The following is a 21,333-nucleotide window of genomic DNA, read 5'->3' as shown; positions in this document are numbered from 1 at the left end:
TATCTGTCCCACTAACTCGTGAAGACACTTTTGACCCAGTTCATCCCTATTTTATTCCCACAATCAACACAGTGCAAACATTATTTCTTACTTACCAATTGCATTAAGGGCATGTTTCAACTCCAAAGAAAAGGCCGCCATAGGGACATCGTCGCACACTGGCAGCACTGCCACAGTCGAGAGATTGCTGGTCGGGTTAGTTAGCTCAGATGAAGAGCTCATGCCAAAGCCTGCCCCTGTCAAAAACAAAGGGGGATCAGGTAAATGTCCAGTCAAATCTACTGGTGAATCAGTAACCTTTTACTTTTCATCACACATTTAAGTTTAGTAATTTGATGAACTTGTGTCATAAGTACTCAGCATTGCAAACAATTACTGAAATGAAGCAGGTTCCAGGCTCATTTAGCTTGCTTCCGTTAGGTTTATTACCAGTTCCTTAGTTACTGTTACATATAGGACATAGAAGATAGATACAAAGACAACAACGGCTCCCATTATCCAGGCAGGCAAGATCTAACTGCCACCACTGAGAACCCTCACTTAGTACATTCCACCATTCAGCCATCAACACTCCGCATGACATCACCACCTACATCACAGCACAGACAGGTACTACACAACACATCTCCCTCCTTTACCAATACACATGACATCGCAGACAGGCACTACACAACACACCTCCCATGCATATTTCAAGTAACTTTGGGTCTCACCCTAAGTTACTAGGGGAATCCAGACGTGGACCCCTTGCTCGGTATTCTTAGAGAGGCACAGCTACATCCTACTGATGAGGTTCAACCAGACCGAAACATGTGTCTGGGGTTGCTGTTGGTACTCTTGTTCAGAGGAGAATTGCCTAGCATTTCGGTGCTGGACTGCCCCAGGGCAGGACAAAGACTGATATTTTTGAGATTCCAACCTTTACCAATACACATGACACCTCACAGCCAGGCACACAGACACACCACCACTTCCACAGCAGATCCCTACCATCGTGGCAACAAGAGACTGACCTACACTCTTCTGAAAACCCTTAACAAAATCAGCAAAACTCCCTCTGTCTGTTTCTGCCACAGACAGACTCTGGGCTCTCACCCCAGAACATAACCTGCCCAAATCCAAGGCCGTCCAAACTACAACCTGACACCACCTAAAATCTACAACGCCCCCTTCCACCCGCCCCCGCCACCTGCGGGCCTTCAGGCTGCCACCCTGAAACTCCGGCGGGCCTCCGGACTACCACCTTGGAGCACTACACGACCTCGAAGCCAAATACATCATCACATTGGAGAGCAAACACACAATGAAAGTATAACACCACCACACACTCACACGAAGCCAGGAAGGGATTTGGCAAACTGAGCACATACTACCAGACCAAGGTGCAAAGGTCCACCAAACAAATCAAGAATGCTGGCCAGTCATTCTCAATTCCATCAACAAAACCTGGTTGACCACACACACACACACACACACACACACGCACACACACAACCAACGCCGATGACAACCCCACACAAATCACTACGTCCAACCCAACCCCAACACACTAAAAGCAAGGTCCAGATACACCAATACAAACAACATGAAAACCATGTCTCGTCACTTCAGAACTCCAACGCACACCTTCCAAATGAGTCTATACCAGGCGTCCCCAGCCATACAACCCAGTATTATCTCCAGAAAACATCCAGTCCCCAGTGACAAGAAAAATGCACAATACCAGGCAGAGGAGCTACCTCCCCAAATACCTCCTATAGCCTCAGGAAACTCAACCTCCCCATGCTAATAGAATAGAGGGGCTACTTCACTCAAAACACCTTGTGGCCATCAGAGCACACCCAAACTCAATGCCATAATAAGAAGGCACTACCTCCCATAACAATGGTGACACACTCTCACATACCGTGCACACTGTAATGGCTACCCACTCCCAATGTCACTAGCTCACACCGCACTCCATGCTAACATTTAAATGTCAAAGACAGAGTCAGGTTAAAACCATATGCATTGCAACCTACTAAATGCATAGCCATACGTGTAAAACACATCACATAACCCAAAACACATTTATTGATTCCTAAAGGTCCATAGCACGTCCAAGGCTCTAATACCAAAACTAGAAGTCCATGTTGCTTACCAGAAACCTAAAACGCTGCAAATCCCCAAAAGGTTAGAGCTATAGCACACATGCACAAACACGCACATTCAATCCACTGTGACTTCACAGTAATAACCCCTGCAGCTAAAAGTCCACGTTTGCACTGTAACAAACGTTCAACCGGAAAATCATCTAAAACGTTATATTTTGACATTCCATACACAAGTGTATTCCCACTCGTCTGGATTCTCCCCAGCACCTCACCACTTCTCACACACAGTGAAACATTCTGTTAAATATTTTCAATATGGATTACATCAATCCCATTTTGACCTTACCCTCGCCTTTGCACAAGTCACCTACAACCCCAAACTACATATTCCTAAACGTCCTTAGCTATGGAAGCTGTAACTTGGACTTCATTGAATAAGTTATTTCTACCGCAATTAAAACTTGCCATAAGTATCTAAATTCCCATTACACATTCCCACCGTCACAATACCATCAGCATATTGCACAAGGGATACATTTGTAGGTTGCCGGCATAATGGCAAGATTAGTCTCCTTCCAACCATTTGATCTTGCGGTGCCAGCAATGCCAACCCACTGCATCCTCACCGTATTACTGACAAGTGGACGTCCATACTTTCTTTTCCTTAGATGTGCGCACACTACTGCAGTAGCATATGCCTCTGACACGCCGCCATAGATGTGTATAGTGTATGTATTGAGTGTGGTTGAATAGCCACAAGGTCTGGGAGGTAGCGAGTCCAGGGAATGGTGCGAGTGTGGTTGAATAGTCACAATCTTTGGGAGGTAGCGCCTCCAGTGTTAGCATTGAGCATGCTAGAATGTGAGTGTGTTTGTGTGAGTTACAAGGTTTGGGAGGTAGCGCCTCCAGTATCAGTGTACAGTGTGAGTGTGGTTGAGTGAGCCACAAGGTTTTCTGGGTGGTAGTGCCTCCAGTGTTGGCAATGATTATGATAGAGTTGTGATTGTGGTTGAGTGTACCACAAGATGTATGGGTGGCAGCACCTCCAGTGCAAGCATTGAGTGTGCTAGAGTTGTGAGTGTAGTTGAGTGTACCACAAGGTTTCTGGGCGGTAGCGCCTCCAGTGAAGTACTGAGTATGCTAGAGTTGTGAGTGTGGTTTAGTGTACCACAAGGTTTCTGGGTGGTAGCGCCTCCAGTGTTGGCAATGATTATGATAGAGTTGTGATTGTGGTTGAGTGTACCACAAGATGTATGGGTGGCAGCACCTCCAGTGCAAGCATTGAGTGTGCTAGAGTTGTGAGTGTAGTTGAGTGTACCACAAGGTTTCTGGGCGGTAGCGCCTCCAGTGAAGTACTGAGTATGCTAGAGTTGTGAGTGTGGTATAGTGTACCACAAGGTTTCTGGGTGGTAGCCCGCTGTTCTGGACAGTATGCACATCCTCACACGCACCAACAAGTGTCTCCCTTTTCCATTCCGATTCACATCTTCGTTAGTTTGAGACAACTTTGCACAGGCAATGCTATTTGCGTGAGCTTCCTCCCGTAACGTAATCACGTTACTTCCACCGGTAGGTCCTTTACTCGACCCAAAAGCAGTGATTATGTCCTCAACCAACATAGCACCGGGAACGAGAAGGTGGGGCATGCAGCAGGGCTCCCTTTCCCACGCCGCACACCAACGTTCCAGAAGAATGACAAACTCCTGCCCATAGTGACGTGCTGACACCCTGTGAGTATCACCAACTCCTCTTGCATTGCAGGTGACATCGCCATTTGATCTTCGGCAACAGCGGCAGTAACACCCTTGTCACTCCAACCTCCGCTCATGATCAGTAAGAGATGGTAGCTCCGTAGTACTTTGACTGGGAACTTCAAGCATCCCTCAATCTACCGCCTTTTTGTGACTTATCTTCAGCTTTGGAGCCATTCCCTGGCCTGCCTTGTCCCGTCCTTAAGCATGTAGGACCCCAAAACTTTATTTTGGCTCATTTCCTTCGTAACAAATAGCCTTCACCATGACTTACATCAAACACAGCAACTTCCATTCCGATTCACAATCTCAGCACACAAATGCGCCTAGCGAGACAGCTCCTCTCCAAGGCTTGTCTAGTAAATGCTCTCTGCTCTTTGTGGGGCGCGTAAATTATCCTCCGAATAGATGGCCCAGCTTCAGCCTCCTCTCTGATGCCAATGGAATAGATTTTCACTTCTCTCATGGGCAATCGTTCCACTTCATATCAAAGTCAGCTTCTTGCAGCTTATTCCCATATGATTTAACAGGCCCAGCGCAGCCTGTTCCCAGAGGGCCAGTTGCTCTATACCACTCAAGAAGCTCAAACATTAAGCTTCTCCTTTCACCTGCTGCTCCAGACCACCAGGAATCCGCTATCTCCCTCCTACAGATCCATTCTAATAGAAGGACTATCCCCTTTGCCTGCGCCCTGGGTGATGGTCCTTACTGGTTCTGGAGGCGGTGTTGACCTTCTCATTACTGCTTGTCCTTGGTCTCCTGCACCCCCCGCAGCAGGTTCCTTAGGCCACCTTTTCACTCTTGAAGACCAACTTATGCTAATGAAATGAAGCAGGTTCCACGCTTATTAGGTTTACTTCTTGTGGGTTTATTACCAGTCTTAGGGTTACTGTTACAAATAGGACATAAGAAGGTAAGACATATACAACACCGGCCCCCATCACCCAGGCAGGCAAGATCTAAGTGCCACCACAGGGAACCTTCACCATAAACATTCCACCACTCACATATCAACATTTCCACTTGACATCACCAGCTACAGCACATCAGAGACAGGCACTACACAACACACCCCCCTCCTTTACCAATACACATGACACATCACAGACCGGCACACAGGCACTACACAACAGTTACCTCTACAACCTACTTGCTGTTCTCCAACCTCCAGTTACTGACTCCATGCTGGGTTGGGTTTTCATAAAAATACAGTGCCTCTTTAAGCTCCTATGGCAAGTTTTCAAATCCCATCAACCCCTTCATAGGTAATACCACCGCTGGGCACTCACCTCCCCATATCATCCGCTCAAGTACACTCACTAATCCCTCTGCTTCTTGACCACTCTATGCTCTCTCTTCCTTCCACTTTTCTCCCTCCTTGTCCCTCTTCAATGGAACTCCTCAAGGCCACGTTAAAAATGCTACCAAGTCCACTCCTTCAAATCTGCAATAAAGCTCACCACAAAGGAGCACCTATTGCATTCTGCCACATCACATACCCTCCTCTGCTAGCCTGCAACAAACTCAATGACGTAGCAACCTACATAAAGTCAGCCCCCTCACACTGGAATCTGTTCTTGATTTCTGTATTATGTACTCTCCACCATCCACTAGTCATTTGCTCACTATCTTTCCCACTTATGTACAGAACATGATTCAGAATTGCTCAGTTGAATTGTTTTCTCTTTTGTGGGTTTTCCGGTTGACACACCCGGTACCCACTATAAAACAATACTACTACAATAAAGGAGTGAAACCTCAGCAATATTACATGGGGCAAAGTTAACACTAACGGAGAGCGAGTAGGAGAAAGTCATGATGAAGTTTGCTTCATACCTTCCCTGGAAACATGTAAGGGGACAGGAAGCAGTAATCTCATCATTATTGGAACCACATTATTAGAATTCTGTCTTATCCAAAAATTAATTAGTATGCATGGATCTATCAACTCTCAACGGTGAAAACATGTATTGCTTTGTTTCAGTTCACTGATCCAATAACGTGAAAAAAATAGTCCATAGGTGCCCCTGCGTGAGAACGAATACGGCTCATTGACCTGTTCTTTGGGAAGGTACCCACTCGAGAGTCCGCAGCCACACTTTAGCTGAAAAACCCACAGAAACCCACTCATACATGCATACAATTTGCAGTTAACCTTTTTCAACCACCTTACAAAAAGGCACTGCAAGTTCAGAACCCCAGCAATCCATCAACATTGACGGCAACACAATCAAAATATCTAAGGATGTAAAAACCATAGGCATCTACATCGACTCGGCTCTCACCTTAACTCACAAACTAAGGCCATTGCCTCCTCCTCAACCTATACCTGCAAATTGATCACTGCCTGCAGACCATTCATCACTACTTCAAACTGCATCATAATAGAAAGAGCCCTGGTCATGTCCAAACTCAACTATTGCAATGCACTTTATTTCAGAACCTCCCAACGGAACCTAGATAAATTGCAAGTCATACAGAACAATGCCATCAGATCAGCATTAAACATACCGAGATCACAACATATATCTGAAACCAGATGTAATCTAAACTGACTACCTGTCAACCAAACAATCACACTGAAAACCGTCCGACTTACACATAAGTGTCTCGCAGCATACCTTCCTGCCCCACTAGATCGTCTCAGACTCATTGCCTCAAAATCCCCAGGTTCAAGCTACAAAGAGCAGGAGGGATCAGCTTCCCGGTATTAGCTGCCAAAAGCTGGAATGCTTTGCCGCTATCCCTAAGATCCGAACCATCTTACCATCTGTTTAGAAAGAATGTAAAGCTGTGGTTTGACTCGCAAGAAAATGGCAGCTCCCTGTGACACTGCATAACCGCGAACAGCCTTGCACTTGTATTATATCTACTTTGCTCATAACTCAGTATGTAACTGAACCCATTAAAATATGTAATTATGTTATTCAAACCTTGCTATGCCTCTGAATGTAACTAAAATACCTGTGTGAAATTTTGCAATTTGTAAGATAAGAGTATTCAACCATGTAGCATGTAAGACAAGCACTCAGATGACTCCGGGCTTGGTGCACTCTACAAATAAACAAAATAAACAAACTAAACACTCCGACCCTTCAAAAAACTCTTTTTCTTAAAACCCTCCGATAGCAGGATTGACAGACACCAACCTGTGCCACCTGCAACAATCCCACTAACACACAAACAACCAGCCGTGGGCTAGAATGCTTAGAATTTAAAATAAATGGAACTAAGATTAGAATCTGTGGTATGTTGGTTGAGCCATGATCTTCTATGCCAGATTACATCTGATCAAGAAGATCTTGGTAATAAACACCTTGGGGCTAAGCCTCACAAGCCAAGCAGGGGTCTTTACTCAGAGCTGTGGTGCCATAACCATCTGATGAAGCTTGCTCCCCCCAGACCCCTGATGTTCATCCCAATTAGCACATCAGCAAAATATCCTTAATGCTGCTAATGGTTTAAAAAAGACTGGGTTCTTCCATGAAAAGATGCTTGCAGTGACCGTTTTTCACTGAAGAAAATGGAGCCCAATGGAAGGTTGCTACCATAGAACAGGTGAAGGGGATCTGTATAGAGTCCAGTTTAAATTGCATGTTGGTCCGACGAGGAAGTACGGTTGAGGCCCAGAAAATTGAGATTCAAATAAGTGAATAAGTGATACAGTGGGAGCAAGGAGAGGAAATGGGATGTGTAGTAGCTGCCAGGGGGCGTGGGGGCGCGCAAATGGCTGTCAGTTTGCTTGAAATATGGGCCTTTACCAGTAGATACTGCTGGCAATTCATGCAACCCTACTAGCCATCACACCTGCCCAGGTGCTAACATATACTGGGCTAAACGGCTCAAGAACCTAAGAAATTATAAGATTCAGGTGTAAGAAACAAACAGTGAACAGCAAAAGACAAATAACGAAGCAATAGGTGTACCCAAAGTGTCCGCTTAATGTATTAATTATGGTGAAAAGAGTATTGTCTCTTAAGGCTCAAGAGAAAGGCATGTACCTATAGGTCTAATGCTCCACCATCCAATCAGACCTGGCAATGTTAGTTTAACATTTCTCAAATTGATTTTCTTCAGATTATCCAAGCACATCATGTTGGCTTGTTCACAATTATTAGAAGTGCTTATTTGTATGTTCAGGGTAGTATGAGGATTAGCTTAAAAGGAAGACAGGAAAAATAATATTGACTCAAATGTTATTTGTAAGTAGGCATGTCCAGACGGGCCAAAGAAAAGAAAAGTTATATTTTGAATCTGAACATTTTGTCAGGAACATACTGACAAGACATTTCTCTACCTGGGGACATTAACAATAAGAAAATCAGTCTTCTCTCCAAATTTTTTGATCCTGGGGGCAGCTTTGGGACCTCTGGTCTCTAAGCTTTAGCGTGGATTCTGCACGATCTGAAACATCAGCGATGCAGCATCTTAGCAACTGGATGCTACATCCTGCTGGATACCAGTGATTCAAAGGATATTAAGCATGTTGATATATGTTTATTAATACAGCCTTTCTGAACAATGTCTTCTCAATTTCTCCTTATAATATGAGGTCAATATTGTCTTTCCTTTTTGTACTTGAGGGGGCGAGGGATAAGCCTCACAACCCTCTCTCTTTTCATCCTCCTATCCACTGTCCTTTGCAAGACTACTTTTTCTTTAGTATCTTTTTTAACCATTAACCGCAACAACAAAACAAACCACACATAGACTTGCACAACAGCACACGACGACTACCGACCGTAAACACCGCAAGCCCAGCCAACGGACCCACCGGGCTGAGGCTGCCAACAGCACATCACTGCTCTATTGCACTTTTCCAGTTTATTCCCACTAGCTCACCCCCCCCTTCCCTTTTCCGATCTGCCAGAGCGCCAGAGAACCACTCCAAGGTGATAATGTTAAAGGATATTTGTAATGCACACTAACATTTTGAATTCATTCAAAGCAATACAAACTAAAGGAGTTATTGCACAACTACTATCAAATAAATATATATACACACACACACACACACACACACACACACACTATTGGGGGGGGTGGGTTTCTTCTAACAGAACACCAATACTTTACTTTACTTTTAGAAACAATTATGCAATTGAGAGAAGCAACAGTTCAATTGTTCAATTAGCGGTGTAGTGACGTTAATTAGAAACAGAGAAACAGTCAATGTCAGTAGTAGTAGTAAACAAAGGTAAGTAATTTAGGTAGAACACAAAGATTAACAACTTTATTATTTTAACTTTCAATCAGTCAAAGTAATATAACATTGACCTGGGTCTCTTCAACCAGGGCTTGCTCGTTGTCATTCACTAACTGGATATCCCAGGTTGGCAGGGGATGGCTATTTGTCCAATTACATACATAACAATGAGCTAGAAGGTGACAATGTTGGGCACTGATGCTGGCCATGCTGCACACTGCTCCATTCAACCTGCTCGACTGCTGCTAATTCTGTACTGTAATGACCAGCAAAGAGGGTTGACAACAACATGACAGCTACCAGCCAGCAGCCAGAAAACAGGCGGAAGGTCAGGAGCAGGCATGGGTGGTGTCAGTGCTGGGAGATTCCCACCCGATGTGTCAGTAACGTGCAAGAAAATATTTCGTCCCTGGCCCTTATTTTCTTACAAATTAAGCAATGCCTAGCACTTCATAAGTCCAGTCCTCATTGCAAATAAGAACTACTACCCAAAAGTTACCTATCCAACAAAACACACTGTTCAGGTGGGTTTACTATTCGATTGCCAAAATAGAGACCCTGAAGAAGATAGGCTGCAGTTAAATGGACGAAAGGTAAGTAAAGTTCAGAAATATGTCTACCAGTCGCACCAGTCTAGGGGAGGCCCATGGGAGTTCCTTAACCAGACCACCACCGATCTTAATTAGGCAAGAGAGAGAGTGAGGACTTTATGCCAATGCGGGCCTATTGCAGGAGGGCAAGAATAGGTTGCCTACCTTACCCCTCTTACTCGGATTTCTTCAGCAACAACCTCACGGGTTCCTGAATTTGCTGGGCCCACTTCTGTGATGTGTCTGGTCCAGGATCCACAGGTACAGAGGTCAATTTCTCCATCATGATTGAGTCAGGTTAGAATGCCATTCAGCCTCTGGTGATACAGTTCTGAAGACTGGACAGGCAGCTGGACTCCATAGGCACGAAGAGATACAGACCCCCATGGGACAGGCGACCTCAGGAGGCCTCCAGGACAGTAAGATGACAAAATTTGTCTCGCGTCACCATGTCAGGTTGCGACATGCGATCTTGATAGGATGAAAAAAAGAGCAGGCCCTGCATAGCTTCTGTTCGGTGTACGAGGCTCAAACTGCAGCAGGAGTCTTGTTGTAATAGTTGAAGATCCACAAAGTTCCAAGGATGCACTCGGAACAGTGATGGCTGCAGCGATGTAGCCTAGGAAAGAACTAGCCAGATCACTGGGTAGTCCAAGGACACTTCTGAAGGCTCAGCAGTTCGGATCCTCAAGTAGGGGTCGAGACAGGTTGCTCCCACTAGTCCTGGTGTCGAAGCACAGACATACAAGAGCTTTCTTGAGATGAGGACAGATTAGCAGGGCCATCACTGGGACTTGGCTGGAGGAAATGCTAGTCAGCTGCAACAGTCGTCCTCAGGTCTTCAGCGGGCTGCACTTCTTCGTAGGGGTCTCAGCTCCAACAATGATCTGACGAATGGCTGCAGGACCCCTTTTATCCAGGATTTGGATTGGTGTTGCCACAAGCTCCACCAATGGTAAGGATCTGCGCAATTCAAACTGGCAGTGTGTGTTCAATCATGGATAGCCACTGACCCAACTTTCTGCCAAGCAGCACAAACTCAGCGGCACAGATGTGGATTGGGACCAGCAGTCGAAACCCCCACATCCGGCCACACACACAGATCACCACTCTAGTACAAGAAATCCACAAAGGGAGAGACAGTACAGATAGTTTGATAGTACGGAGTGAAAAAGCAAGAGTAGTAAAGGATAGTACTTGCCTCCAAAAAGTCAGGGCAGAATGAAAACAATAGCTAAAAGAAAGGATGTCTCAGAGAAGTACAAGTGTGCAAAGCAGCAAAATGAAAATCTTTACTAACAAAAGGTAAGGCAAGGGTATCTGCGAAGTAGGACTTCACATACTATTGGTTTGAAAGAGGAACAGAGGGGGCCACAAAGGTTAAGCAGTCAGCGCCCCAAACCCTGACCAAGACCACTACCTTACTCCATGAAAGTCAGGGCCGTTGCGGACAACTGTTCACAGCAATGATTGTCGGGTTAGAGGTGCTAGGGTTACAGGAGCAAGGCTGACTCCTTTCAACATCTGGGTCAGGATAGTTGGTGGTTCCGGTCTCCAATCGCAACCTCACAGAGCTTGGACCACCATCTGGATTTCAGGCTTTGGAGATAAAGGAACTACGTTTCAGCAACTGTAACGAAGGAAGGCCTAGGCAACACAGAAGGCTAAGAAGTCACTGTGACACATCAAGAGTAAGGAAGCAATGAAGAAGGCACACAGAGGACTTAAGCTCCTGCAAGGGCCATCTACCTTCAAGAGAAGAGCAAAGCCAAGAAGTTCAGGTTCCTCAATAAGATTGCTCAACTAGTTTTGCAGCATTGAGGGATACATGATGTCCAGGCTCACAGGATTCCCCCACGCCAGCGATTACTAGTCGGCTATAGACCCAAAGCTTCCAGGAGACGTCCAACGAACTGCAAGATGAAGAAGTTGTTTCGAGTGGATCAAGGGAGGATCACACCATGCAAGCCTCCCTTTGTTGGTAGAGAGCAAAACATTGTTGTCCTGGAAATGGTCACAGCATTACTCATTACAGAAAGCTTTTTCAGGTGACCCCTTTGTGGCCCTTTGTGCTTTGTATCTTCAATTCCAGTGGTCAACCTACTGAATGGCTAAAGATCCCAATATAAGGAAACCGAGGACTGGGCGTTACCCCAGCCAACATATCTGAAGACCTGCAACATTCAAACTCTGCAAGAGAATAACCATTTATGACCATTTCCTGCCCTTGCCCAGGAGGCAGATGGTCAAGTGCGGCAGGGAGTCGAAAAGACAGTGCTTAAACACATAAGGTTAGTAATTTTCGACCCTTGAATGGAAAAATTGCTACTTCATGGTAAAACCAAAAAGGTGCACAGGAGTGCACCCAAAAGTGTCAAAATAAGGTACCCATAACAGAATGGCCATCTGTGAGGGTGGTATAGCCTGAGCTTTGCAGATTTTTAGATACATAAAAAGAGAAGGTAGTTTTGTTTCACTAGGTGAGACCTGCTATTCAGAGCTCACGCTCTTAATGATCCATGCCAGTGAAATTACAGTGCGGCCATTTTACTTTGCTGGCGCTATCCAATGACTGCCCCAGCAACTGCCTCATAGTGCCAACAGGACAGGTTCAAAGGTCAAATGTACGTGCTTGAGTACAGCCCGCTGGAGTCCACCATAATCGTGTATCCCAAGGGCATGGTGGCACAAAAAACTCTAAATATAAGACCTGCCTGGTTTGGCACAGTAGCTCCTGAGAACAGTAGCTCCTGAGAACAATCAGTTATAAAGCCACAAAGCAATTAATGCCCCCCAATGGCCAGCGAACCATTCATGACAGGGCTGTGTGGATTTAGTTTGATCCTACTTCCCAGTACAAGAAATTTCAATAGAGAGCGGTCTGGTTTTCTGGGGTCTCTAAAAGGTGTTTATTGCTGAGTGAGTGTGTGTAGTGACAATGACACCGTACATACACACACATGCAGCACCACGCTTGCAATAATTACAGGAGCCACTGATCATCTCAGCCGTCTTTATTCTCGGCTGCAGCAAACTAACTTGCCGTGCGCGATCCTCAATGCACATGCGTGCGCATTGGGCATTCTCATTTGTCCATGTGCTACGTGACGGAGCTCCATGGCTTAGTTAACCATGTCCTCTACAGGAAACAACATCTTCCTCCGTTGAGCAAAACAAAGTCACTTACAGTTCTGTCCACACATTTCTTCATTAGGCACACAGATTTCTGATGCATCTTATCAACCTTACCCGATTTTCTTCCTGCTCTTCTTCAGTTTCTTCTCTCACTGGCCCAACATGTGATGCTGCTGAGTTGTGTGCCTTGTAACGTTCTTGAATCTCTTCCTTGCCCAGCTTGAAATGGGAGACATTTTGAGTGACCACTTTTGTTGGGGAGCGACCAGTTTCCCATTGTTGCATTCACGCGAGATATCGTCACATTGTCAGGATCCAATCTGAACTCCAGCTTCCTATCTTGCTTCCTGCATACAAGTACTGTGTCCCCTATTTGCAAGCCAGAGCTCTTGGCTCGTCTTCTGCTGTCGGCATATTTATTTAGTCATTTGTATATCACTCCAAGCCCAAGGGCAACTAGGTGCTTTTCTTGACCGACAACACACAGAGCAAGGTGCAGTGGTTACATTGTTGTGAGTTGCCAAAGTAACAATGTTGCAGGCATTACAATACAATACAAGATGATCATGACAGGTCAGGTTATACTACTTGGTAGTTATAATATGTTGAATTGCATGTATGAGTTAATTACAGTGAGGCAAGTAGCATAGACACGATATGGTACAGAACAATAATGAGGTATATACAGTGCTGTAAGGTACATTGAGCATATGAAGGGTGAGCAGGAAGTTATTTTGAAAGCTCCTGGGTGAATAGCCATGTTCTGAGGTGCGTGCGGAAGGCCCGGTAGGAGCTTTTTGTTCAAAATGTTACTGGTAGGTTGTTCCAATGTTTAGCAGCCACCATAGGGAAGCTACTGCCACCGGCATTCTGCCGTTTAAATTTGGGTGTGGCAAGGCAATGTGTGTATGCAGAGCGCATGGGTCTCAAGGAGTGATTAGGTGTGAATTTATCTGTGAGGTATTTTGGTGCTAGCTTGTGTATGCATTTGTGTGTCAAGGCAAGTGTTTTAATGAGCTCGGAGATGGAAAGCTAATGAGTGTTCCTTCGGGTCGCTGAGATGTGTGATTTTTTAAAGTATATTTAAGGTTGCTCGAAGTGCGTTGTTTTGGATCACTTGGAACTTGTTCATATTTTGGATCTTAGTGCCTGCGTATAGAGCATTGCAATAGTCTAGTCTAGACAATATGAGGGCTCTAGCTAGGGTAATGTAGTTGTTGGGTGATAAGAATGGTCTACAGGCAGTGATGAGTTTATATGTGTAAGCAGCAGCAGATGCAGTGGCGTTGACTTGTCGAGTCAGGGTTAAGGGTGAATCCAAGTAAAAGCAGAGGGTTTTCAATTTGTTAGACACCTTGATGATGTTGCGGTCTATGTTAAATGATTTGAGGGAGTTAGGCAATTTGTTGAGGTGGTGTTCGGAACCTATGAGGAGGAGTTCCGTCTTGTCGTCGTTGAGGCAAAGACCATGTAAGGCCATCCAAGCTTGTTCTTTTGGATAGATTTTGTTCAGTGATTCGGAGTCAGTGTCGTGGGAGCCAGTGATGGGTATGAGGATCTGGGTGTCATTTGCATAATTAGTGTAGGTGAAACCCAGTTCGTCAAGTTGGTCAATGAGGGGCTTTGTGAATATTTTGTATTGAGTGGGGGAGACGCAGGAGCCTTGGGGTACTCTCATGGTTCTGTCTGTGAGGAAGGATTTAATCCAGAGAATTGCTTTAGGAGAGAAGTGTATTGCTGCGGCTAGGTGGTTACAAAGTAAATTGTTATTGACTAGGTCGAACGCTGCAGAGAAGTCTAATAGGAGGAGGAGCCCTAAGTTGCCTTTGTCTTTTAGCTCATATTTAAATACAACAAAGTTGCATTTATGTTTGCTGTGGCTTCAGCTTTAAGTCGGGTCAGGGGAACCCAGGAGACTCAAAGCTGAAGCCACAGCAAACCTAAATACAACGTTGTATTTAAAAATGCTGCTGTTTTCTTTCTGCGTTTCCTGGAGCCCAAGAAACGTAGAAAGACAACCACAACATATTTAAATACAACAACGTTGTATTTCTGACAGCAGTGGCTTTCACTTTGAATTTCCTGGATTCCCCCGACCCAGGGATTTTGATTTAGCATTTGATATTCTCTAGTTGTACGTACTACTTTTAGTATGAAGGATTGCCTGCTGGTAGTTTTTAGATGCTGCAGCAAAGCCTCTTTTATTCCGTGGTGTTGGAAATTGTTCCCAGCTAGATTCAGCTGCTCTTTACAAAGGGCTCGTTACAAAGGGCTTTCAAGTTGGGTGTGTACCAGAGGTTGAGGTGGGCAAGAGGTTTGGGTTTGCGTAGAATGACAGGAGCTACCTTGTCAATAGCTGTTAGGAGAGTTTGATTGTATGGGTCAACTAAGTCAGAGGGGTCATTAGTTTGCAGGTTGTGGAGTGCTGTGATGGGGTGGAGCAAGGGGAGGATGTTGTTGGCTGTAATATTTTGTGAGTTTCTGGAGAGTGCAACAGGAGCCTGAGATGGAGTAGGGTCAACACCTACATTCTTATCTATGATGAAAGTGATTATGTGATGGTCTGACCACAGGCAATGGGAGTTAGAAGTAATGTTTATGTTGCAGTAAAGGTCAACTAGTCAACTAGACAGTCGAGGGTGCGGCCTTTAGTGTGGGTGGGGTTGTGTATGCGTTGCGAGTAGCTTAGTGAAGAAATTCTGTTAGGTAGGGTCAGGGCGTGGTTGTCTTTAAGGTAACTGAAGCGCCGGTTGAAATCACCAAGTAGTAAGGTATGGGTATTGGTCTTAGTATTGGTGGATAGGAGTTGTGCTATGTCGTCCTGAAAAGACGATATGGGGCTAGAAGGCCTGTAGATGAGATGTATGTTCAGCGTGGTCATTTTGATCGACAAAATTTCACCTGTCAGGAAGGTGGGGTTGGGTGATTCCCAGATGTTAATACTGTTCTTGATGATAATGGCTACTCCACCGCTTTTGTTAGTAGGCCTGTCAGTCCTGTATATAGAGTAGTTTTCAGGGACAGCGAGCGAGAGGGCCAGGCCTGCTGCTGCATGGAGCCATGTTTCATGGATCACTAGGAAGTCAAGATCATTGGCTGTGATCAGGTTGGCAATGTCTAGTGCATGGGCTAGAAGTGATCTGGCATTGATGAGGGCACCCTGGATAGTGGACACTTTCAGATGAAGGTTAATGTTGTGTAGTGCCTGCCCCGGATGATGGAAGAGTGTGAATGTTCTGGCGCACATGTGTGTGTGATGTTGTAAGAGAAGGAGATAAACCTAAGAGGTAACCACAAGGTATCTAAGAGAGTCACTTCTTTACATTGGTGAAGGTTTCAATGTAAAGAAGTGACTCTTAGATATCTTGTGGTTACTTCTTAAGTGTATTACCAGTTCTCAGGTTACAATACATAAGTAAGTTACATGGGACAAGAACACTGGCACACCCATCACCCAAGCAGGGTCTTCCAACTGCCTGGGCTAGGAACCTTCACCAAGCATTCTATCATTCAAACACTCCAGATGACATCATAACATTCCACCATGCAAACCAAGCACTACACAACAGTTAGAAATAAGGGGGTGCTTGGTGTCAGTATTATGTAGTTGAGGTGAAGTTGGTAGTTTGCTAGAGTTTGTTTCGGCAGGGGGTCTTTAGGAGGCTTTTGCGCTGCCTAATTTGGGAGTCCTGGTTGTGGATCCGCTAGGGTGGCTATTAGATGTAGCGCATACGTGGCGGGGGAATGTGGAGTTCAGATGTAGGTTCCTCCAAGGGATTGACAAAATGGAGGTTGAGGCCTGGTGGCTTGGGTACTTGGCCATATGCTTAGGCTGTCTGTAATTTCTATCAACTGGTTTGCTGGGAGCAGGTTGGGTTGAAATAGTTGGGAGACTGTCTTCATGTCGTGTTTTTTGCAGGCATCCAACTCTCGAATCTGTTGTGCATCCTCACTTGGGTCACTTGCAAGATGAGGAAGTCTGGTCCTTATCCATATATCAAATAATAATTCCGAGGGGCACTTTCGAATCGTGCCATGTGGCAAGTTTCTGTAATCCCTGAGCATGTTACACAGGGCTTGGTTGAGGGACAGGGACGTAAGCTCATTCTGTTGGAGGACTCTCTTCAGACTGCCCATGAATCGCTCCACCAGGTCATATGTCTGTAGTCACTGTGGAGGGACATTTCTGGGGTGGATACCCATGTATTGCATGAATATTGCTAATTTTAGGTTGCTGAATGGCGGATCGTTGTCTGACTTGAGGACTTCCCGAATGGCCCATGCGGAGAAGATGTTGTCTTGCACTGGTATGACAGGGATGGCTGCTGTAGCTGGCACCATGTGTAATAGAGGAAATCGCGAATATTCATCCATGATGACCAGCCAATATTTGTTCTCCCCAAAGGGTCAGAAGAATTTGATTGCAAGATGCGTCCAAGGGAGCTCCGGCATGTGCGACATCTTTAGAGGTTCTGGGTAATTAGGTCTGGATATCCTCTGACACAGGTGACTAGCACTGATCTTATCTTCCACCATCTGATCTATTCCTGGGAACCACATGGTGTCCTTCACTTGTCTTTTCGTGGCCACTGCCACACCGTGCCTTTCGTGGGCTAGATATATGACCTGTTGCCACAGGTCCATGGGAATCACTATTCTGTGTCCTTGCATGACGCGCCCTTCTGCCAATATCGACACCTCTTCTCTTATATTTTGGAGGGCCTGTAGTTCTGCTGTGGCACAATATCCATCTTGCTTGCTTGTGAAGTCTTTGTCTCTCCACCTTCTGGACCTGATCAAGTTTTGCACCTTCTTTGGCATGACATATTGTCTTGTGTGATCCAAGTTTGTAGTTGGTGTAATGGCCCTTGGGGGCCCATGATGAGTAAGGAAGTTGACTTACTCCTCTGCCATTGAGTCATTGGTGGACGTGTCTAGTAGTGGGCATCGAGACATGAAATCCGCTGTGTTGTATTCCCTTCCTGGTTTGTGAACAATTGTGAAGTTTAAGTCCTGCAGTCGCAGCACCATCTTTCTATCCGTGGTGGCATCTTGCATTGAGAGCTGACGTAGATGGTCACCACAGCTTGGTTATCCGTCACAATCGTGAATGGCTTGCATAGGAGGAACATTTCAAAGTGCTTGAAAGCCCATACAACAGCAAGTCCTTCTTTTTCAGGTTGCAAGTAACTTGTCTCTACTTCCGACAGGCTCTTGCTGGCATAAGCAATAACGGTTCTGGGAGATTCTCGCTCCCTGGTCGGTGTTCTTGCCAGTATCACCCCCAGGCCAACGGGGGCTAGCATCAACAGTTCCTTCTGTACACTTATTCAGATCGAATTATGCCATGGATTCAGCCAAGGCGATGTCACTCTTTATGTGTGCAAATGCTTCTTTACATTGCTGTGACAATCAGAATACCCTGCCTCCACGAGTGCGGTGCAAACCTGTTGAACAGCTTGATCATGCTGTGCGGTGGTGGCTCCAAACACCAGGATATCATCACCGAAGTTAAAATAGTTCTTCACGTGGCGAATGGCCCTCCGCAGGCTCTCCTGGAATATTTCAGCTGCCAAGCAGATGCTGAAGCTGAATCTCTTGTAGCTGAAGAGCCAAACTGGTGTGGCAAAAGTTATGATGTATCGGGATTGTTCATCTATTCTGATCTGATGATACCCTTTATTTAGGCGAAGCTTTGAGAATACTCGCCGTATTTAGCAGGCTGATCATGTCATCTAGGTGCCTTTTGCAGGTGTTTCGCGCCCAATGGCCTCGTTCACTTGCTGCATGTCCTCTGTAAGGAACTCATGGTGGCAACAGTAAAGACAGACACGTGATCACAGTTCAAGGGTGTTTATTAAACTGTAAAGGTAGGTTGGAAAAACGCCTAATCAAAATCTAAGATGGGAGCAAGCTTTGACCATCAAACAATAATAAGACAGTCCGAGTAGCATCTTGTCAAATAAAAGGGCCTATACTAAAAGAAAACTATTACAAAGCCTTACGCTAAATACAAAAAGAAATAAGCCAGGATGCGTTAGTCAGGGTCTCCCTTGCCCACATTTTAAGCACGGAACAAGGTAGGATTCAGGAGCATAGCACATGCTCAAGCTATCCCAGCAGAAGCCAACAGTTCCACTCTCAGCAATCACGGCCTTCAGTCGTTAAGTCTCTTTTCGATAAAAAGTTTTTCCTCCGGGACCTGACGCGTCTCAAAATAATAACAAAGTTCCTTTCTGCTTATACGTTGGGTGATGCCTTTTCACCACTGGATACCCCTCTTATCCAGGCTCAGATCCACCAAAAGGTTCTTTGCAATATCAGTACCTTCTGTAGTTAACATTCTTGCTTCCGAGATTCTGAGGCGTTCAAAATAATAAACCAAAAGATCTTTTCTGCTTGTACTGGAGGTGATATTGCTTCACTCTTGAGTCCCTCTCTTCCGGGCTCAGACCCATCTCAAATATCAGCCTCTCTCCATCAGGTTCACCCTGGCTTGTATTCAAAAGATTTCTCTGTTACATTCACCTATCGAGGGGTGATGGCTTCTCACCCCCGGATCCCCCTCTTCCGGGCTCAGATGCTTCGCAAATGCTTGCCTTCTCTCCGCCGGGTTCACTACGGCTTTCAACCCAATCTCATCTGTGAGATTCATGACTTTTTTTAAACAGTTCACTGTGGACATCCCGCTGATGGGTTCACTCTTCCCAATCGCATGTTTTCTTCATCAGTTCTTATGATGCAGGATACACTTCCCTTAGTTTCACAATCCAGCTGGGGAGCGGCGGCGCCTCCTCCTCACCCCCGGGGCCCTGCACGTCTTGTTGCTGCTGTCTTCCTGCTTTTTCCCGTTGCGTTGCCGGCCGCGGGCGGAAGGAATGAAAATGCCCGCCGGCCAGGCCGTTGGGGAGGCCGGAATGTCGTCCCAGTTTGTGCTCCGGAGCTCCCGCCACCCCTCTTCTTACACTGTGGCACCTGGAATGGCACTGTGTTCCCCTGTGCGCCGGAGCAGCTTTCTTGTCCTCCTGTGGCAGCGGGGGACGGAGCTACCTCCTATACTCTGAGTGCTCAAACCTGCGGCCGTGCTCCTTGCTGTCTCCCCCACTGGGCCCAGCGGATCTTCCTCGGAGGGGGAGGGGTGGCATCCCACTCGGCGTGCTGGTTCCCCAGATAGGGGATCTTGCCGGGTCAAATTCCGCTCGGTATAAGCTCTCCGCACCTTTGGGGGTTGCCGCGGAGCGTCCGGTGTATTAACCGTTCAGAGCTGTGCTGATGAAGTGCTTCTTTGTTTTGGGCCCGGCGGGAGCGCGATCTAAACGCGACCTCCACCGCCGGCGGCCATCTTGGAATCCGTACTACACAGTTTTGGTAGCGTGTTGAGCAGCCAGGCTTATCTCAAGAGGGGAAAAGTGAGCAGTAGTAATAAACTCTTACACTCAATGTTTCTTGCATAAACAATGAAGATTGCCCATGCTGAGAGTGCTGGACAGTCTTGATTCTATTAAAGACAAGGAGGCGAGCATTATGCTTTCTTCCTTTATTACTGCCAATCAGCACTTTCAAAATTTTTTAACAAACTTATCAACATTTTGTTCATGTCCCTTTTCTTGAACTAAAAGGGTTGATAGTTTATGCTCTTTCCCACAAAAAAAATGTCTTTGGACTACTAACTCCCATGCTTCCCTGCTTTCTTGTAGTCCAGCCTGAAACCGTCCCTTGTCCAATCAGGCTCTGTCCTCTGCTATATGACCCCCTTCCATGAGACAATCCTCCTCTTTCTTTGGTGATGAATGTCTAAATAACTTGAACAGCAACTGCCAACTTCAACTGACTAAACTGCAGCCCTTGTCTGAACTTTAACCTTCCAACAGAACTAAACTCGACTTCCAGATGTTGATGCAGATCTCTCATGTCTGTTTCTGATCTTCTCCTGTAAACAATAGACAAATACTCATAAGGGTGGGTTCTACATCTTCAAGTCATCCATGTTGCACAACAATATCCAAACCTTACTTTACGTATCTAATATCACGTATAACCGGGAGGGATATAATGCTCGCCTCCTTGTCTTTAATAGAATCAAGACTGTCCAGCGCTCTCAGCATGGGCAATCTTCATTCTATGGCGAGACAGGAGGCGAGCATTATGCTTGCTCAAAGCTGTCAATTACTGTATTCGCTATCTGGGAGATATGTTTGAAATAAAAGGTTTTGAATGTGGATTCATTAGACCAATCCGTAGCTTTCATTATGTCTTGCAAAGGTACCCCTACTGAGAATGCCCTGGACGCCATCGCGCCTCTCAAGGAATGAGCCCCAAACTGCTCTAAATCAATGCCTGCCCAGTGCATGACTTCTCTGACCCACCTAGCTATCGTGGCTGTCGCTACTGCGTAAAATGGTTTCCTACGCGCAATTAAGAGCTGAGTAACCCCCCTGGGCCTGTTCTGCGCTGTAGCTGCTTCGTAATCTTTAATGCATTGCGCTACGCATAATTTGGTGTTATCTGGAAAATATGGGTATGATATAATCGATGAGTCTGACTTTGTCCTATTTGCC

General features: G+C 45.7%; 1 protein-coding gene across 6 annotated transcripts in view; it reads right to left on the bottom strand.

Annotated features, from left to right (window-relative positions):
- Nucleotides 1–21,333, bottom strand: part of PNPLA6 (patatin like phospholipase domain containing 6) — a 1,092,789-nt gene that overhangs the window by 721,233 nt on the left and 350,223 nt on the right. For all 6 annotated transcript variants that reach the window (XM_069603923.1, XM_069603925.1, XM_069603924.1 and 3 more), the window contains exon 21: nt 96–236. In XM_069603923.1, the coding sequence (XP_069460024.1) occupies nt 96–236 (141 nt within the window). The remainder of the gene's footprint in view (nt 1–95; nt 237–21,333) is intronic.

This window comes from Ambystoma mexicanum, chromosome 3q (genome assembly GCF_040938575.1).
Source record: "Ambystoma mexicanum isolate Mex_15411 chromosome 3q, UKY_AmexF1_1, whole genome shotgun sequence".
NCBI lineage: Eukaryota > Metazoa > Chordata > Amphibia > Caudata > Ambystomatidae > Ambystoma > Ambystoma mexicanum.
The sequence above is the reverse complement of the archived record's forward strand: the minus strand, read 5'-3'. Positions and strand labels throughout refer to the sequence as shown.